Source organism: Chanodichthys erythropterus, chromosome 17, assembly GCF_024489055.1.
Source record: "Chanodichthys erythropterus isolate Z2021 chromosome 17, ASM2448905v1, whole genome shotgun sequence".
In the NCBI taxonomy this organism is placed as follows: Eukaryota; Metazoa; Chordata; class Actinopteri; order Cypriniformes; family Xenocyprididae; genus Chanodichthys; species Chanodichthys erythropterus.
This window is the reverse complement of record NC_090237.1, coordinates 25,661,737-25,683,296: the sequence shown is the minus strand read 5'-3', so window position 1 is coordinate 25,683,296 and position 21,560 is coordinate 25,661,737. Positions and strand designations below refer to the sequence as shown.

The 21,560-nt window shown below is 37.6% G+C and overlaps 1 protein-coding gene across 2 annotated transcripts in view; it reads left to right on the top strand.

Moving 5' to 3' along the window:
- The first annotated feature begins 412 nt into the window (after positions 1-412).
- The window catches only part of agmo (alkylglycerol monooxygenase), a 41,799-nt gene continuing 20,651 nt past the window's right edge, over positions 413-21,560 (top strand). Inside the window, exons 1-6 of one of the 2 annotated variants that reach the window (XM_067365409.1) lie at positions 563-659; positions 7,617-7,653; positions 7,841-7,971; positions 8,274-8,425; positions 20,009-20,112; positions 20,257-20,352. In XM_067365409.1, the coding sequence (XP_067221510.1) occupies positions 610-659; positions 7,617-7,653; positions 7,841-7,971; positions 8,274-8,425; positions 20,009-20,112; positions 20,257-20,352 (570 nt within the window). In that variant the 5' untranslated portion in view covers positions 563-609. Of the gene's footprint in view, positions 660-7,616; positions 7,654-7,840; positions 7,972-8,273; positions 8,426-20,008; positions 20,113-20,256; positions 20,353-21,560 lie in introns of both variants that reach the window. The other variant, XM_067365408.1, reaches the window with a different exon arrangement.

The window sequence follows — 21,560 nt, the reverse complement described above, 5'->3', positions numbered from 1 at the left end:
TTATCTCCTTTCATGTCTTTTGGTAACCCCAGCTAGCAAATTAATTTATTAATTTATTTTACTTTGTTAAAAAAGCTTATATTGTTATATTGTTCATGTAGTCATTGTTCAATAAATCAGTCAATCAATAAAACCTGGCATATGTAAAATGTGTGTGTGTGTGTGTGTGTGTGTGTGTGTGTGTGTGTGTGTGTGTGTGTGTGTGTGTGTGTGGTCATTGTGTTGTGGGGTAATTTTGTGAGATTAGCACGAATAGACTATTATCGATATACTATCTATATAATCGCTCAGGGTCTTTCTGCAATAAAAATAAATATATGCCAATAGGTCGACTTGTATAATCTTAGTAAGGGCTTCCTTGTCTTGTGTCATGTGACCACATCATCTAACTTCATGACTGCGTTACGGTGAAGTTCAAAGTCCCTGACGCTTGTAGGTGTTCATAAGCGCCCAACAGACAGCATTGTGTTTATCCGGCAGTGAGAGGGGCCACTGATTCATACTGTAGTTCCATTTTTACCACATTTAGAAACACAATGGCGCGAGTGGAAGTAAACAATGTGACTCTTTCTCAGGGTGTTCGAATGCTGTTCAGTCTAATGACTCCCAATGAATCATCGTTCGCGACTGTACAAGAGGTGCCGAAATATGTTAATCAGGTAAGCCTTACGTCATTACCGCGTTCTTGGAAAATGTATAAAAACAAATACGAGCTTACACACATACTCATTATAATACGAGCTACAGCGTTTAATAACAACAACAACAACACACTCAGAGAGAGAGAGTTCAACAGAGCTTACACAACAGCTTAATTACGTGATGTTTACATCTGTTATCAGCAAAGCTTGTCCTCACTTTGTGTTAAAAGTATTGTAAAGTAATGCACAAGTTTCGTGCAAGAGTGCCTTAGAAAAAAGCACTGTAGACATACAGTGAAATGCACAGTTCTGTATGTAATATAGGCTACACTGTATTAAAATAAGTACAAAACATAACGAGAATGGAAAAGATGGATCAGGGGCCAGAGATGTAGTCTATGAATTTCAAATGTGCTCATTGTTGGGGGATGTTCAATATTACTTGCTCTTATGAATTTTAATCATGCTTCATATGGTTAGTATATTATTGTAAAACATCTGTAATTGTTTGTTCAGTATTGATAATATTGCATTACACTTTCAGACATTCGGACATGATGCTCGTTGACCTTAAAGGGTTAGTTCACCCATTTTTTTTTTGTTTTTTAATCCACCATAGACAGCAAGCACCGCTTTAATGGTCCAGAAAGGTACTAAAGACATTGTTAAAATAGTTGATGTGACTACAGTGGTTCAACCTTTATGTTATGAAGCAATGAGAATACTTTTTGTGTGCAAAAACAAAACAAAAATAATGACTTTATTCAATAATAGCTTCTCTTCTTGTTTTGTTTTTGTGCTCAAAAAGCATACTTGATGCTTCATAAAATTAAAGTTGAACCACTGTAATCACGTGGACTATTTTAACACTGTCTTTAGTACCTGTATAAAAATGTATACAGGTTTGGAACAACTTGAGGTTGAGTAAATGATGGGTGAACTATCCCTTTAAGTCTAGTCCCAGACCAAAATGCATTTTTGAGTTGTCTTAAAGGAACACTCCACTTTTTTTGAAAATAGGCTAATTTTTCAACTCCCCTAGAGTTAAACAGTTGAGTTTTACCGTTTTCTAATCCATTCAGCCGATCTCCGGTTCTGGCGGTACCACTTTTAGCATAGCTTAGCATAGTTCATTGAATCTGATTAGACCGTTAGCATCGCGCTTAAAAATAACCAAAGAGTTTCAATATTTTTCCTATTTAAAACTTGACTCTTCGTTAGTTAAATCATGTACTAAGACCGACGGAAAATGAAAAGTTGTGATTTTCTAGGCTGATATGGCTAGGAACTATACTGTCATTCCGGCGTAATAATCAAGGAACTTTGCTGCCGTTCCATGGCTGCAGCAGTGCAATGATATTACGCAGCGTCTCTCACATATGTCTCCATGGTTGCAAGGCACCCATGCAAGCAGGGGCTCACGGGCGCTGCGTAATATCATGGCACTGCTGCAGCCATGGAACGGCAGCAAAGTTCCTTGATTATTACGCCTGAATGAGAGTATAGTTCCTAGCCATATCAGCCTAGAAAATCGCAACTTTTCATTTTCTGTCGGTCTTAGTACACGATTTAACTACAGAAGAGTCAAGTTTTAAATAGGAAAAATATCAAAACTCTTTGGTCATTTTTAAGCACGATGCTAACGGTCTAATCAGATTCAATGAACTATGCTAAGCTATGCTAAAAGTGGTACCGCCAGAACCGGAGATCGGCTGAATGGATTCGAAAACGGTAAAACTCAACTGTTTAACTCTAGGGGAGTTGGAAAATTAGCCTATTTTCAAAAAAAGTGGAGTGTTCCTTTAACTAAAAGCACTGACATACCTTAAAGGGTTTGTTCACCCTAAAATGAAAATTCTGTCATTAATTACTCACCCTCATGTCGTTCCACTCCTGTAAGACGTTCATCTTCGGAACACAAATTCACAAAAAAACACAAGATATTTTTGATGAAATCCGAGAGCTCTCTGACTCAGTCATAGACCACCACTTTCAAGGTCCAGAAAGGTGGACCCTAAAATGGTGGTTAAATTGCTGTCTATGAACGAGTCATATACCTCTCAGATTTCATCAAAAATATCTTAATTTGTGTTCTGAAGATGAACGTTTTACAGGTGTGGAATGACATGAGGGTGAGTAATTAATGACAGAATTTTTATTTTTGGGTGAACTAACCATCTAATGGTGATTCCATCCATGTTTTCTAACAGCAAGTCTAATTCCTAGGGTTTAAATGATGCCTTAATTGCATATTGTACCTTTAATGGTGTGGTTTCTTGATTTTCATCAACTTACAAAAACAGTGACCATGCCTGCAACAATTGGAAAATAAGTCTGCCACCTGTTCAGGTTTTAAGCCCTACAGTGGAGTGCTCGCTCCTCACATTTTAACAGACCCATATGTGTGTTTTTTGGTTTGGCTGCACTCAAATCAACACATGTTTGTTATTTGAGGTAAAACACTCTCATTTTTACAGGCCTCCATAAACACATGAATAGAGAAATTGCAATTAACCACACAGCAGGAATCCTAATTGTTGTAATTCTGTCACAAACACACACTTGTTAAATTGCCTCTCTGACCATTCCTGCAGAACTTTATTTGAAGTTTCTGTCTCTGATGTGTGAGGGTGAAACAATAGAAATTCTGTTTTCTTGTCCCAGTCAATACATGGATTTGTGCTTTTAACATTTTAGATATAAATTTGAAGTTGAAATTATAAAATCTTATATCTAAAAAATTGTATGTATTATGGAAATGTGTATAAATACAGTTTAGTTAACAGTGTATTCCTTAAAAACAATTCAGGCATTTGACTGTTATTGTGTTTTTCTGTGTAAAGTCAGATAAACCGTCCAGAAAATGACTAAAATACTAACATCTGCTTCACAAATGTCATTTTTTTCCATGGTGAGATCTGAGTCCACAATCACAGCTTTATATACAACTATTAACAGTCCCTCAACAATTTTTGCAAGCATAAAAAATGTTACTGCAGGGTTAATAGCTGTTTTCATTTAGTTTTTTATGTATGGTTAAAAAGTTTTTTTAAACCTTTCGAAATTGAAGTGCAGTTGTTCTTATAGTTTTCTTGTTGCAAATAAAGTAGCTAAATATCTAATTACATGTAGGTTGAATTTCATATACATTAACATTAGTCTGTAGGTTTTGGAAGTTTCATATTCGTATAGCACTAGCAGCTAGAGCTTCGCTGCAGTCGGCAGCCAGATGTGTCTAGGTTTGCGTGCGATAGGGGTTCCCAAGTGGTCTATCCTGCCTCAGTTCACATGTACACACACACGTCGCGTTCCACCTGTAGATCTACTCTATGCTGTTGAGCCCTGCCCCCCCACTCAGTTCAGTGTGTGTGTGTGTTTGCATGTGAGAAAGTGAGTCTTGGGTTTCACACTGCAAAGAGTGACCCAGAGTTCTGCCAGCACCACATCTGTTAAGTTTTTAATTGGTCTTTTGTGATTTGCCCCAGGTTTTGATGGGTAATGCACTGCTATCCAAGTTTAAGAAATCCTGAAAAACCTCTGATCCAAATATTTAAAGTTAAACCTTGCTGGCAAATTATAAATTTGGTGATTATAATATTATAAATAATAAATATAAATAATTATAAATCTAATAGTCATGTCTGATGTTCAGAAGATGGATATGATTGTTTAGAGAGCCAACCTTAGTGAATCCTTACAATTCCTTACACTCCACTCCAACACACACTTTGCATTGAAATTCATGCATTTGGCAGACACTTTTATCCAACTTGAATTGCATTCAAGGTATACATTTAGGGATGCACAGTGTAGTTTATCATATGTCAAATCGGTAATTTTGAAGAACTTACAATGATTGATTTCTTTTAGTTATCACACATAGACACAGACGCACACACACACAAACACATAAATACATTATACACGTATATAAACATATATAACACTGTAACGAGGTTAGTAGATGTGGGAAGAAGGAGGCGGGAACCGGCGAACATTCAACAAAACTTTAATATAAAATAAACAAACAAAACGAAAGTAATGCCGGCAGACCCTCGCGGACGTCTGCCGGCCACACAAACATAATAAAACATAAAATAAAGTCCAGGCCTGGTCCTCTCTCGTCCTCCACGGTAGTCGCTCCTCCTTTTATGCTCCAGGAGCTCCTCCGTGAGGGACTCAAGGCCGGTGCGCCTCCCAGGTGAAGCTCATTAACACTCGCGCCACCGGCCTCGCGCCGTTCCCTCACGGCTCTCGCCCGCCCTGGTCGCCACAAACACACATATAAATGCACATATATATATATATATATATATATATATATATATATATATATATATATATATATATATATATATATATATATATAAAATAATTCAAGGTACTGATGTATGGTTTCAAAGACAAGGCTTAAGTCTAGTCCCAGACTAAAATGCATTTTGAGTCTTAACTAAAAGCATCTTGCACTGACATATGCAATATGTCTGGCACGGCGGCTCAGTATTGGCTGGCTCCTGTGTCAGCATCACACACTTGAATAAAGTCGTTATATTTGTTTAGTTTTTGTGCACAAAAAAAATTCTCATCACTTCATAAAATTAACCTGGATTGACAACAGACCCGGAAGAGAAGACAATGCTTATTAAAGTCGTATTTTTTGTTATTTTTGGACCAAAATGTATTTTCGATGCTTCAACAAATTCTAACTAACCCTCTGATGTCACATGGACTACTTTGATGATGTTTTTATTACCTTTCTGGACATGGACAGTCTACTGTACATACATTTTCAATGGAGGGACAGAAAGCTCTCGGACTAAATCTAAAATATCTTAAACTGTGTTCTGAAGATGAACGGAGGTGTTACGGGTTTGGAACGACATGAGGGTGAGTCATTAATGACATAATTTTCATTTTTGGGTGAACTAACCCTTTAATGTTGAACCACTGCAGTCAAGTCGACTGTTTTAACAATGTCTTTAGTAGCTTTCTGAACCTTTAAAGTGGTGGTTAAATTGCTGTCTATGGATGAGCAATATGCCTCTCGGATTTCATCAAAAAATATCTTAATTTGTATTCCGAAGATGAACGAAGGTCTTACGGGTGGAACGACATGAGGGTGAGTAATTAATGACAGAAATTAAATTTTTGGGTGAACTAACTGTAACACAGTTCGTATATACGGGAAGAAGGAGGCGGGAACCGGCGAACGTTCAACAAAACTTTAATTCAAAATAAACAAAGAACAAAATGAAAGTAATGCCGGCAGACCCTCGCGGACGTCTGCTGGCCACACAAACATAATAAAACATAAAATAAAGTCCAGGCCTGGTCCTCTCTCATCCTTCACGGTCGTCGCTCCTCCTTTTATGCTCCCGGAGCTCCTCCGTGAGAGACTCAAGGCCGGTGCGCCTCCCAGGTCGTTATCACTTGCGTCACCGGCCTCGTGCCGTTCCCTCACGGCTCTCGCCCGCCCTGCTCGTCAAACTAACCTTTTAATCTATGCTCTGTCTGTGAAACCAGGCCTGTATGTATTTTATCAGCTCGTTCCGTCCCTGGGAATTGAACCCATGACTTTGCTACAGAATCACTGCACATACATCTTTTTTTTATTTATTTATTTGCTGACAGGTCTAGTGTGTTGAGTTTTGATGCTAAGTTTGACATGCATTTTTTGAGTTGTTACAGAGTGTAGCAACGTAACACTTACAAAACTTGACTTAAAGGGATAGTTCAACCAAAAATGAAAAATCTGTCACCATTGACTCTCAAATTGTTCCAAACCTATATGAAAATTCTTTCTTCTGCTGAACACAATAGAAGATATTTTGAAGAATTTTGGTAACAAAAGTTGATAGATTCCATTGACTTCCATAGTATTTTTTCCATACTACCGTTTTCAGACCTCAGAGTGTTAAAGGGTTAGTTCACCCAAAAATGAAAATTATCTCATGATTTACTCACCCTCAAGCCATCCTAGGTGTATATGACTATCGTCTTTCAGACAAACACAATCAGAGATATATTTAAAAATATCTTTAGTCTTCCAAGCTTTATAATGGCAGTGAATGGGGGGCCTGTTTTGAAGCCCAAAATAAATCCATCCGTCCATCCATCCATCCATCCATCCATCCATCCATCCATCCATCCATCCATCCATCCATCCATCCATCCATCCATCCATCCTAAATATAATCCATACGGCTCCAGGGGGTTAATAAAGGCCTTCTGAAATGAAGCAATGGGTTTTTTTTAAGAAAACTATACATATTTATAACTTTATAAAGTGACATAACTAGCTTCCGGCAGACGACCGCACGTATGGATTTCATGGCGGAAGAGTGAATTCTGACCCGACACATGCACAATGACGAACACGGAAGCGCAGAGGATAGAGCAAAACAAAACACTGGTCACAAATTAAAAGTCTAAAATGAGACATCTTAAAGAGAAATATTGGAGGATTTCAATATAAGAGGAGCTTGAGTTTGTCGCACAGCCCTGTTTGTTTGAACTGTGAGAGGCGTCTAAGTTTACGATACTCCTACATCCTGCGTCACACATCGTGCCAGGGATTACTCTTGTGGCATACAGTCGTCTGGCAGAAGATAGTTATTTTAGATTATAAAGTTTTAAATATGTATATTTTTCTAACAAAAACCCATCACTTCATTTCAGAAGGCCCCCTGGAGCCGTATGGATTATTTTTTATGATGGATGGGTGCATTTATTTTTGGCTTCAGAACAGGCCCCTCATTCACTACCATTATAAATCTTTGGAGAGCAAGGAAATTTTTAAATATATCTCCGATTGTGTTTGTCTGAAAGATAGTCATATACACCTAGGATGGCTTGAGGGTGAGTAAAGCTTGGGAAAATGTTCATTTTTGGGTGAACTATCCTTTTAAGTCAATGGGGCACATCATCTGTTTGGTTACCAACATTCTTCAAAATATCTTCTTTTGTGTTCTACAGAACAAAGAAACTCATACACATTTATAACAACTTGAGGGTGAGTAAAGGATGACAGAATTTTCATTTTTGGGTGAACTATCCCTTTAATCTTTTATAATAGGATGCAGCACTTAAAAGTTTCCATCAAATGTACTAGAGTCAACAGTATTACCACAGTATTTAAAGTTATAATAATTATGCTTGTGTTTATTCACAGCTGGATTTATGACTTTTGTGTGTTGCAGGCCACACCATATTTCATTGGTTTGATATTATTGGAGTTTGTGCTGGGATGGTTAAAGACAGATGGTCCTTGCATCAAGATCAACGACTTCATCACGTCTTTGTCCGCAGGGATGATGTCCCGTCTGCCTCAGTGAGTTGACAACAACTTCCCAAGTGTCAGATTTACCTCACAGCTCCTTCAAATGACTGTAGTTATGAATCACAGGAAGGTATTGACATGTCTTAGATTTCAAAACTCGATTTTGTTGATAGACATATTGTATATCAGATATCACTCGAGCTTACAAAGAGATTGAGCAGTGTTTTGAGTACTGAATGAAACTGAGAACAAAACTAATGTTTCTCTTGTGCAGTAATAGACTTCATGACATGTTTGTCTGCTGATGAGCTCTGCTGATATGACTTAATTCAGCTCTCTGTGTCTTTCTTAAGGCTCATGGTGAGAAGCTTGGAGCTGTCAGCTTATATTTATGTCTGGAACAACTTCCGTTTATTGGAGCTTCCCTGGGATTCAGCTTGGACGTGGTGGCTTGCGTTTTTTGGTGTGGACATGGGATACTACTGGTTCCATCGATTTGCCCATGGTATGTGGATATCCTGCCAAATGCACTGCTATTATATCCGTCCATCTGCTTTAAAGGAGTTCGCTGAATGTAAAAATGGAAGGTCGTAACATTCCAAATTTTACAGGGTATGCTGCTTTCTTCTTGTGAATTTTAATGTTTTTTGTAAATGTAATTATTTGATCTAGTACTAATAGCATTTTTACACCTTTCCGTTCCAGTTGGAATATGAACCATTTCAATCTCCTTCCATGCAGTTTAAAGTGATACAATGACAAAAAAAATAAAAAAAAAAGTCCTCCAAAAAGTGCCATAAAGGTGGTCCATATGACTTCTGAAGTGGTATAGTAAAACTAAAACTAAAATTTAGATCATAATTCACTAATAATTCTGACAAAATGTAAAAAATGAGTTTTTAATGGCAATAAAACTAGCTTTTGAACATGTTTAAAGTGCTGAAGGAAGCATTATTTTGTTCTATGAAGTCATATTTGTGGATGTTAGTTTTATGCTCTCGCTATAATAGCTGGTTTAGTTGCACGATAATGTTGTTCAGACCCCTTGTGTCTTCGAGGATCGTATGTCTTGCTACTTTTGCGAGTTCATAACATGGAAAAGCAAGTAACTGATGACTGTTTTTGATTTACCTCAGACTCTGTAGAATTTTTGAAACACATTTATATACAGTATAATCTTTCTTCTATCCAGATGTGGAAAATGCATCTTAGATGAAATGCTTTATCTGGCCTTGCATATAAAAAATATCAATCTGTCAAGAAGTAGGCGATTGCAAAAGACACTTATGTTTGCGTAGCATGAGAGTTCAGGCCGTGTGTCCAAACAGAGGATAACATTGTCACAGCTGTAATCTTTGAGTGCTGTGGTGTTTTTCTTCTTTCTTCAATAGCAGCCCTTCACAGAACAGCATTGCCAGTTAACATACTTTGTTACCATACTGTAGATTGTAAATCTGCTTCTCAGCAGTTCTCTGTTTTGAGACGATGGATCTTGCTTTGTATGCTGGAGAAGAAGAAAGCGGTTTACCAAAATACAATGTTACAGGCTGATTTGTTTTTTTTCCTCAAATACACATTGCTCAATAATTTGCCCCATGTCCTCTTCTATTACACAAGTAAACATCCACACTGTGTCAGAGGCCAGGGCATTGACTTCAGTTTCTTCTGAATGAAAAAGTTAAAAGCAGACCACTGGCCTTTGCTTCTGAAGCATGCTTACCATATGCTACACCAATTCCATCCATTTGGGATTTAATGTTGATACGATGGCAGGACGTTTTTTTAAATTACATCTCTCCAGACTTCACTTGAACCCCTATATAAAGTGATGAGGTGCTTGTGGCTGTCATGTTATGTTTTCCATTGTCCCGATCTCCTGCTCTGAGTCGGAAATGTCATTTATGTCAGAGGTCTCCTGTGCCCAATTTGTTCTTTTTTGAAGTCAGAGGAAATTATTTGTCTAGTTTTCTGTTCCATTGCTGTCCAAGATGACTTCTTTTGGATATCATATGGTTATAATTCATAAAAGACCCAGACATAATGGCCTTTCTTCTAGTTCTTTAGTTTAGCCGCTATATCTTAGCATCCAGAGAATATTACTGACAGAAGAATCAATAAAAGAGAAGTACCAATGGCAGTAGTAAGGGACCTAATGGTTCTGATTCTGTTTTCCATTCTTAATGAGCCTTTTGACAGTTTTATTATGAAGAACTCACTCAAAAGAGTCATTTGTTGATTTAATTGGACTGCTCTGGTCATGTTTTTTTTCCAACCACTTAAGGGCAATTCAATAGAAAGTTGTGTATTGCTTCTTGTTCAAAATGAGTCTTTATGCTATTTTGAGCAAGAAACAGTTTTCTCTATTCCCAAACCTAGACCAAAGTGTATAATGACAGATGACAGTCATTACAGTTTGAGATGATTTTTGGGATAATTAAAGCTGCAGTCCACGATTTTTCCTCTTTGTCTCTGTTTGAAACATGCGATTGCAGTCATATGCGGAACAGTGATCTGTACGTGCGTTGTGTCTCGGCACAGCTTGTCAGCGCGAATGAATCTAATGTTTGCTGTCAGTCAGCACACCGGTGTAGATACTGAACTTCAGAATCACAGACTCTACGTCTTGAAAATATGACCAATATAAGAATTTTCACTGGAAAATATCATCTGACCAAGTAAGTAACATTTCTGCCACTTTTGTTCTGACCAACTGAGGGGAAAAGCATTACAATAAATCACGCTGCCATTAGTGATTAAATCTAACGATCGCTTAGCTCGGATCATGCCAAACCGTGCAAATTATTAGTATTGTTATACCTTGTTCTCAAATCGTTAATGTTAACAACATCAGCATTACTATGACTATGTGTATATTAGCGTTACCTGTAGATTTCAATTTCTGTAGCCACTCAACGGTCCAAAGTCTTTTGCTTTTTGACTACAGGTGAATCTCCAGTTGTCACTGATGATTGTCATTGAATCTTTCTGGATTACAATCCACCATCAAAATGACAAGTTTAATTATTTCAGCTGCTGTGAGAACAGGCTATAAATGATCCGCTACCAGCAGGATCCTTACATGATAAAACCGACTATCCTGGACGCCTTCATTCTGTTTACGGACGTGACGTAATGACGCACAGATGAATTGCTGCATGCTCAAATTTCCTGTGGAAATCCACCATGTCGCTCTTATTGTAAAACATTATTACAAGCTTACCGTCGTGAATCGAGCTAAGATAATGAGATAGTTTTGAACACTGGCTGGTTATGTACTTGCTCAAAAATTGATTTTGGATCATTTTTAACCAAAAAATGTTACTGACTTTAAGATAACCTAATATTTAGGATATGGCTGTCCTGTCATATAATTATAATAATATATCGAAAAAGTGTTAGAGAAAGTAAGATACATTTTTCATTTATCACATTAAAATGAAATACAAATATGTAGAATCCTTTTAAAACCATGATTTATCTTGCAGTGTTGTTTTAAAATGAGGAGGCAAAGTCCCCTGTTAAACTTAATTTTCCTGGTTAAATAAACATTACATAAAAAGAGAGACCAAATACAATTCTGTTTTTTAATTTTTTACACTATGTAATGTTCTATTTTTTACATTTTACATAACTAAAGCTAGTAACAATTTAAACAATATTTATTATTTGTGAATTAATGTTCAGCTTTTCTTTTAATAGTCAGCTTATTTTCAGCAGTCATCAAGCTTGTACACACTGATCACAGACACAAAGATGTACCTTTAATTTCATCAAGCTGATTGCTCACTAATAACCCCATAGTCATTATGTTTTCAGGCCATTTCACGTTTGATATTGATGTGACATAAAGCATTGATATCTAAGTGGCTGAGTTGTTTACTTAATTTTTAAATTAGTCTTCACATTAACTCCATCATTGTCTTTATTAATGCCGTTTCGAGAACGTGCACAAACAATTTATCCCATGAAACAATCATAACCGATCATATCTACTCATAGCCCGATGGAGGCACTGCCTCCTCTTACATGACTTTCCCCCATTCAATCTCAATTACCCCCCACCAAACCCAGTGCATGCTTTAGGGGGTCTGTTATAATTCAATGGAATCAGGGGAGGCAAGCTTCCTGCTGTAACTTTACCTGTGGGTGTCGCTGTTGGACAGTGTTACTTTATAAAAACGAGTGACTTTTATACTTTTTGTAATATTTGTGTTGTTTTATTTTTGTAATAACGATTATTTTTTCATCAAGTTTTTTGAGGAGACATGCCTTCTCGAAGGAAATGCCCCTGGTTCATTGGATGTATAATATGTTATTTTTTTCAATGGCCAGAAACCTTTGAGCAGCAGCTCTCTGACTAAACCACATGTTCACCTTTATTTCAGATTTCACTTCTGACCACTAACTTGAGAGGTTAACAGCTGGTCTTATGGTTTAGCTAATGATCTCCGAATAGTTTTCATACTCAGTTTTGGTTCAGTAGGCTTTTATCTAAAGCTCTATTGTTTTGGGACTTGTAAGCTATAAATCTTCATTCTAGTATGAAAAAAAAAACAATTTTATGGGCATAACAGCAGAAATATGACCACTATAAAACTGTACTGACACTAATTAGTGCCATTGTAAAATGGGAACGATTTTTTGATCATTTTTATGAATTTCATTTTTCCCTACACAGGTCACAGGTCCTTTTTTGATACTAGGCATGCTGAGATCTGTTAAAAATGCTGTAATATCTATAATATAATATCTGTAGCATTTAAAATTTCTATTGTACAGTAGCAACCCAATATTTCCATAATTTATCATAGCTGTCCTGAATGACATTTAAAACAAAATTCAAGCTTAAATTTAAGAATGATTTTGAAGTAGTTTTTTTTCCTTGTCTGAAGTAGCCGTTTAATATAGTTAGAAATTCATATCCTCATAAATCAAAGGCTGCGTTTGGCTTTGGTGGCTTTTGATGTTGTCCAGGCGTCTGCTGAGCGTGAGCTATTTGCATGCGTCCATTCTGCCCTCTTCTGTCATTCTCTGTTGCATTTTTTCCACATGTTGCCTTATTTTCCAATTGCCTGCAAACCTTTATTGCGACTCTTGGTGGTGTTTGGCCATTCCATGTCTTCCTCTATAGCGATGCCACACTCCACTGTAGCGGGGCTGGCTTTCCGACCGCACGGTCGGTTTTGGCAGTGTGGGCCAGACGAGGTTTATGGTTTAGCTCGATCAGGTTAATGGTCTTCTGGATCCTTTTTTTTTTTTTTAAACCTTAGACAGAGAAGTGTATTAAAATAGCTGCGGTCCCCAGTGTGCAATATAGGTAATACGGTCGTCTACAAGATCTGCAAGTTAACAAACTGATATTTCAATGTTGTTGAAATAAAACGGAACTCATAGATGTATTTACATTGTTTACCCAGTGTGTTTTACTAGTGTGTGTTTTACCATCGGTAAACAACATAATCATAGGCACCACACTGGCATCAGTAGGAGAAAGATTTGATGAGGCCAGCTCGATGACAGCAGTATTAGCTCTGTTTGCTTTGGTGCTCTCATGCAGGCAGACCAACAATTCTAGTCCCCATATGCTACTATTTCCAAAGAGCTCCACCAAAACCTCAGCTTAACCCTCCGTTCAGGAACTCTGAAGCAGCCCGATGGGCTTTTGACAGGAAGGCCACAGTGGCTGCTGCTGCATTAGGGCTCCATCAAGTTAGTCTTTCATTTCTGTCTCATGAGTCATGAGCAATGAAAGATGTATGGTGGGCTCCAGAAGTCTGAGACCACATTACAACATTTGGGTTTCAGAATCTACTATATTTTAAACATGGAAATTGGATTTTGAAAAACCTAAAACAAAGAAATGTTATGAGGTAAAATGAACGAGAACTCTGAATAAGATTTTTTTGTCACTAATCAAGCAAAATACTCTTGTTTCACACGGTACTCTTTGTATCCTTCTCAAATATTGTGCTGGAGAACAAAATCATCAGGATTTACAACAATTTGTGGAGTAATTCAAAAATGTATTTAAACAGAACATGTTTTGCAAGTTGTTTCTAGTGGACCCTGCTATATATCTTTTTTTCCATATTTTTTCAGATTAAAAGTTCCTGTTTTTTTCTTTTGGTAAATGTTTCATTGCATCCTCAACAGTTTCAGAAGATTGATTCTCCTACAGTATTGCTCTCAGGTTTGAGTGCTTTTGATGGCAGACTCGCTTAAATAACCTTAGTTTTGGTGATTAGTTTGGCCTAAGGTTGCATTCTGTTCTTCCGAGATGTGTAGCATGACATCCTTAGATTAATTACAAGTCCTGCAGGTCTTTGGATCTGGAGACCCACTTGTAAGCCCAACTTTTGTAAAGCAACATGCATTTCATGTCCCTAATTCCCTCTTCTTTTCATTCACTAGAGTCACATATAGACATTTGAATAATGATAGTTTGGGAAACTTTTGGTCCGTCCAAGGAGGATATTGTCTGGGTTTCTAAGACACACTTTTATCTGGTGTGCAGTCTAGCAGAAGTGTCATATTCTGTCATTCTTTTTACTTTATTTTGAAGTTTGGTTGAGGTTAGATGCTATAGGTTTATACAGGGGGCAGGGAGCGTCATAAAGCCGGAGAGAAACTATAAACAAGTTATGGAAGGCATTACGTAACGTCACATTCTTTATCACCTCACCACGTTCAATGTTTTTCAGTTGGGAAAGGTGTTTATGGCACTTGAGCCAATGGGTTTTCCAAAAGTAAACTTTGATCATATTAGACATGGCATTTTGGGGCTGTCATCATTGGAAGTGCTTGGGGCAAAATAAGTAAATATTATGTCTGATGTAACCTTGTAAAGATGCACAGAGGAAGGTTATACAGAAGGTCTGACTTTATTTGCACATTTATCATTTGTAACTGGAATCGGAAAAGCTATAAAAAGGCACCTTTCTCCAGTAGCAAAAGGTTGCAGTAGCACATATGTTTACATATGCAACCTCCTAACATCAGGTTCAGGATACAGTAGTGGCACACGTTTAGCGTTTACGCAGACGGCGGCAGTTGTCAAGACAAACAGATCACGTCAATGCCGCCACGGGCTGTCCCAAAGGAGGCCGGGACTGGATGTTATTGTTTTCAAAAGGAATCCTCTTGGTGGAAGGCGGCGGGGTTTAACCCCAGGCCACGAGGGCTTCATAAATCTTCTACTGCCTCTGGAAGTCCCCGGCCGAGCAGGTTGGAGGGCGTACAAAAGAATCGAACCGGCCAGGATGTGGAGCCAGGGCTCAAAACGAGCGCCCCCGGGACACTGCAATAATATCAACAATGTCCAGCAAATCAGCCACTTGTGTTTATAGGCAAGTGTGTGCGTATGTGGGTTTTGGACAAGGCCAAACCAAGCCAGTCTGAGGGATGTCTCTTGCTGTGTCAAAGATTCTGTCCTTCAGGATTGGAGTCCACGTCCTCCACCATATGCCATGAGTGAAGTATGAGTAGAAAAAAAAAAAAAAGATTTTCCAATTAATTGCAATATTAATTTGAACTTGGTTTTGATAGCTATTCTTAAAAGTAAAGTATGTCGTTTCTGCAACACTAGTGACACTTAGCGGAATTACAAAAATAAAGCAACCGTGCAAATGCGCCTGCTCGCGTTGCGCCTCCCCCAACTTAAACATCCCAAATACAGCTTTTAAGAGTGCATGTAAAGGCATTTCCCAACAAGTAAAGGTAGGCTACCTGCAATGAAAGGACCAAAATGTTAGGGATGCTTCTATCTGTGTTGTCAAGTGTCATGAGTAGCCATTGATTAGGCTAATAGCACTCTGTGAGCGTCTATTTTATCATGAACCGATTAGTGTTGGGGTAACGCACAAGTTATGTAATCAGATTACTTTTTTCAAGTAACTACTGTAGTGAAATAATGCATTACTTTTAAATTTACAACAAAATATCTGCGGTACTTTTTCAAATAAGTAACGCAAGTTACTTAGTTCTCCCATATTTTGACTGACAGCTCTCCTGTCTCCATGTTGAGAGAAATTAAGAGTAAGTGCAGAGGCGTTGTGTGCGATGTGTAAACTTGATGGTTATTCTGGACTAGTTCTAGACTAAATGTGAGCACATATTTACTCATTTACTTGTCCTACATCCTATTCTTCTGCACTGCAGAATGGCAGCACAGCTGTAAGGTTTGTTTGAGCCTCTATGGTACAGGCGTGAATTAGCATTTCCTTTAGTCTGAAGCTTATTCATTTCACTTTTGGTGTGAAAGGGCCTTTACATTTGCCAAAAATAGAAATTTTTTGTTGCTATATAAAAAAACAAACAGCCCAGCCCAGTTGATAAAAAGTAACACATTACATTTAATAAAAAGTAACGAACTCAATTAGTTACTTTTTAGGGAGTAACGCAATATTGTAATGCATTGTTTTTTAAAATTAACATTCCCCAACACTGTAACTCATGCAGCATATCTGCACAGGGCATTTTTTGACATCAAAGTGATCATTATGAACTGGTACATTTGTCTTTCTGAGTGGGTACATTGTAGCATCACAATGCCCATTCACATGTGACCTGTTTAATCCTGCAGTTCAAAATGAATGTAAAAAAAAAAAAGGAGGGTATCACAAAATTATAGCAAAGAAAAAATAACTTCTATTGTGTTGTCCATACAGGCTGAAAGTAATAACATAGCACAACCAGTGTAGTCTGATTCAAGAACAAATTAATTCTTTTAAATCTATTCTTTTAGTGAATAAAAAACATACAGCACAACTTGTGATTCACGAACAAATTAGATTTAAGTTTACTCAATATTAACATGTTGTTTATTCAATAATTGTATAAGAGCAATGTCGCACCTGCATTTGCAGAGTTTTTCCATGATTATTCATGTGTAGTGTAATTCAAAATATACCACTCTTTTTACAAACGTCTCTAGCGGTGGTTTTGACTGTGAGCAAAGACATTGTGAAGTATTGTGGTGACAGACATGGGTTGGCTTGCCTCAGATGACTGTTTGTGTTGGCGTCTTTTGTTCGCTGACAGCTTGTCCACTCTGCCAAGACGTTCACAGTTCATTGATAACCTGAGTGACATGGCATGCAGTCTCTCGCCACTCTGAGGCTCAGCGAGGCCCGTGGCATCATGTGGGGCCAAGTCTAAGGGGTGGCACTAGAGCTGAGGGACTATTCACGTGTTAGATGAAAAGGGAAAACTCAATATTTAATGCATGTGATGAAAAGAACTTGACTGCCAAGTGTTCTTGGTCTCTTATAGTTTTTATTAATAGGTTGTTTGAATGTGCACATTTAGCACATAAAAATACATTAACACATTTACAAGTAGAGAGATTTAAAGGGATGGTTCACTGTTTTTTTTTTTTTCTAGGCTTGATTGTGTTTATGGGGTGCAGTTTAACATTCTTCGTTTAAAAAAAAAAAAAACGGTGTATTTTTCAGATATTTTACCTTAATTCTACACCGCTGTTTCTATTGTCATTTGAATGGCTGGTTTGGCTTCCTGGTTCTATGAAGATCCTCCCTTCGAAATACGCAATGGGCTCAGATTGGTTACCTTTCCCAGTGTATTGTGATTCGCTGAAGTGTCCAGAAATGCCACGGCCCTTACCATTAGTTGTTACATGTGCTTCAGTGGAAATGTAAATAATGGCGTCTAGATTGTCATATCAAATTGAGCCCGAATCAGACCCAGATAGCAGTAATGATGAAGAGGGTCAAGCAGAACCTCTGCAAGCACGGCTTTTAAAGGACGTTTATGAATAGTAAGTATTTCCGTTTTTATTTGTGTCAAAGTGTTTAGATATGCTGTCACTTGTAAACATTACTGCTGTTTATTAGCTTTAAATATACGGTTTTATCCTTATTAAAGTTTTACTGTAGGCGAATGACTGAGTAGTAGCATTTTTGTAAAGGTATCGTTTAATTTATAGCATGAACAACTGTTTGTCTATGAACATAGAAGTTTGTTGGTGTTTGTTGACATTTTTTGGAGAAGTATGCAATAGAATTTAGCTCACTGGCAACCAAAAAATAGTAATAATTCATAATAATGCATTTAAAAAACATACTACAAACAATAGAACATACTTACAGTTAAGGACCCATAAACAGACGCTTATGTTAATTGCAGGGTTTATGATGTCACCAGCCCGTGAAGAAACTTGTTGTAGTCCAAACCAATCATTTTTGTAGGCATTAAACTGCCATAACTTTAAAAGCAATATCTCAATTTGCATTGAACTTTAGCGCTGTAACTTTGCAGATACTGTTTATGCTCAAGCAGCAACATTACACACTAACTAAAGTTAAAAAAGTGAAATCGCAACGAACCACCCCTTTTAATTTTTTTTTTTTTTTTCAAAATGTTTCTGCCGTACACTTTAAACTGTGCACTGTAATGCACAATAAGATAATCAGTGTATTTTTTATGGGGCTTATGTGAAGGCCTCTCACCCTATTTACCCTATCTACTGTTACTGAACTGTACTGTGATGGTAATTGTACATGAGTCTGTATTTTTCTTTTTCTGTACTTTGCATCTATACCAGAGTTTATAGATAAGAACCTATATAAGTACACTAGACCCTGAACCTTAAGGTGATGATTTTGTTTTGAAATAAAAATGTACATTCATTTCATTCATTTATTCTGAGAATGTCATGACATCATTTGGATATTAATTTGCATAGAGAATATTTTGCCTTGGGTCAGTAAGTGTCCATTAACAGATGTCCCAGCAAGAGCACCTCTAGTTGATATCTCTCCTTGAGTGTTGAGACCAAACTAATGCTTTTCTCTATCCATTTATAGTACACACTGCTTTCTGTGCAACCAAATGCTATTTATCCCTATATTCTTGAGAAAAGAACAGAATCTCCGTGTCTGAGCAGACCATGGTCTTCAAGCATGATGGGAAAGTCTTTTCTGTGGCATAGGTTCTCATCATTAAAGCTCTTCCCCTCTGAATACTGCCTGCCAAACTATGCGGCTTCCAGCCGAGGCCGGCGGACGAGGACACGGATTGCAATGAGGCCTAGCTGAACATACTTCCTACCGGTGACACCCCACATCAATCTTACACTGCTCTGCCCTAGGAGGTGAAAGCATGGGCTCACACACTCTCTAACACTGACTGGAGCTCTGCGGGTGTGTTTTAAGAAAAACCTCTGATTTCATCTCTTGATTCAAAGCAGAAAGCTCTAGAGAGTGTCATTTATAACAAAGTAGTATTAGCTCTTGCAATACTTCATTAAAATTTTGGAATTTAAATTGAAATTGTGTCATTTCTATTCCAGCTTAAAGTGCAGAGACAACATTGTTCTGTTGGTTTGAGAAAACTTGTTTGAAAACAGTTTTCATTTTCATATATATACACACTGAAAGCATCTCTTCCTTGTCCTGTTATCTGGATTAAGTGGACTTGTTGATGTTGTTTTCTCAGTGGAGAGCTTTGACTACTCACTTTGCCGCTGGCCTGGTGATTCTAACTTCTCTGCAGAGCCCCACTGGCAGAGAGGAAGGTTTCGTTCTTATGCTCTCACCACGATGTGTTTTTTCAGCTGGATCACAGCATTTCACTGGGAACTTCACCAGCTCTTAGATTTGATGGACCTCACACTTACACAAGGCCTTCGACAATCTCAAAGAAAAATCCTAAAGAGATTTGACAGTGTTGGTCATCTCATTAGTTCTGCTTGCTAAGGCAATCCTGTAGACTTCATTGAAGGAGGAACCCAAGCCGTATCAAAGGACCAGACTATCATGGAGACTTGAGAGTGGACTTTTTTTTTTTTTTTTTTTAAACCGTATGTTTTCATCAGAAAAATGAAAAAAAGTATATAGACAAATCTTTCTGCCAAAAAAGAGATTGGTGGTCTGAAAATGGGTCTCTTAGGGTCCCTTTTTTTCATTTGCAAACTATAGATTTGCTTATATCAACAAATTCAAAACATGTCCAAAACCAAAACATAGAAATTAGTCCAGTTTATTGCTACTTATCATTGATTCAGATTCTGCACATTATTTCAACAATGTCATTCAGCTTTGTCTTTCTCCCTTTTTTTTTGTCGTTTCAGAGTTAAACTTCCTGTGGGCTGCTCATCAGGTTCACCACAGTTCTGAACACTACAATCTGTCGACAGCGCTACGCCAATCTGTCACTCAGCAGTTTTCCTCATGGGTATGAAGTACCTGCATCTCACTAATTAACCTATGATCATTTTGGCACGGTGCATGATAGATCACATAACAGTTATTAGTTAATGAGCTCTAGCCGTGAAGCTAATGACCTATTATGAAGTGATAATGTTTTATGTTTTATCAGCTGTTTTACCTTCCGTTGGCGCTGATGGTCCCTCCGTCAGTGTTTGCAGTGCACGTACAGTTTAACCTGCTGTATCAGTTCTGGATTCATACTGAGGTACTATGGGATTTGTCATTACTAATGGTTTAGCACATCTTTTAGTGGCACATTATAAGATAAAATGAGGCCATTTCTTTTCCATTCTTGCTCTTAACCATTCCAGGTTAGTTTCATAGCGTGTTAAACTTTCGTTTAGGCATTTTTTCTAATCATTTGTAGGTTTGCAGTTTTGCCCGTTCTGTGGTTATGAATACCACAGTCAATCATAAGTAATGAGATTTTGAGATTTTATGAAATATTCCAAACAGAAGCTTTACATTTGCCATTTAAATGGGCTTCAGTGTCGGCTTTACATTCGGGGATCGTTTGGGAAATGGATTTGGAATCACTTCCATCTTGTAGAGCTCTATTAGTGAAAACAGTCTTCACGTCTCCAATTTTCTGAGGGGTATAATTTATGCTCCCTTTATAGGCTTTTTTTGATGTCATGTAATTTATTGGCATCGAATTCCCAGTCCTCATCCAACATTAGAACACGAGTTAAGTCGTGAGGGAGCTCTTTTCTTTTAAGATAAAATTCAGCTGTTGCCAGATCTCTCATTACATGGAAATAATGGCCCACTGAAATATGGTGCTCGCTTATGCTGAGCTGTTCCCTTTTTGCAGACGTCAAAAATCAAACACTTAAGTAAAAAACCTGATGGTCAGCCCCAACACCTGCGATATATGCTTCATCTAGCTGAAATGGATGTTTAAATCCTGGTAAAATAAGGCTTTGAGTGTGTATTTGTGCATTTAACTCACCATTAAGCTTGCGCATAAACGCGTGTATTTGAGTGTGTGTTAGTAGACTTACAGTATTGGCTTCTTTATGCTTCTTCTAATCCAATGTAGTGTTTGTTTTACATCCAATCTATAAATATTGTTCTTTCCATCTGGAAATTTGGCCACCTTTCTCTTTCCGTAGTTAGCAGAGTTTCGACCAAGCTCATCAGATAAGAAAACACTATGTATTAATGATGTCTCCAAGTACATTCGTGAACATCTGAACCAGTCAAGGTTCCACAATCCCTGAAGAGCACATTTCTTCAGCGTATTATGCCAAGATAAAGACAAGGCACTCAATAGGGAAAATTAATCACATGTTGTATGTAAGACTAATATTACGATTCAGTCTGCCTGTCCATATGAAAAATGTCAGAGGAGGACAATGGGCTAATCCATGATCATTTGTCTTTTGGTGTTTTGTTTGTGGTTTACATACT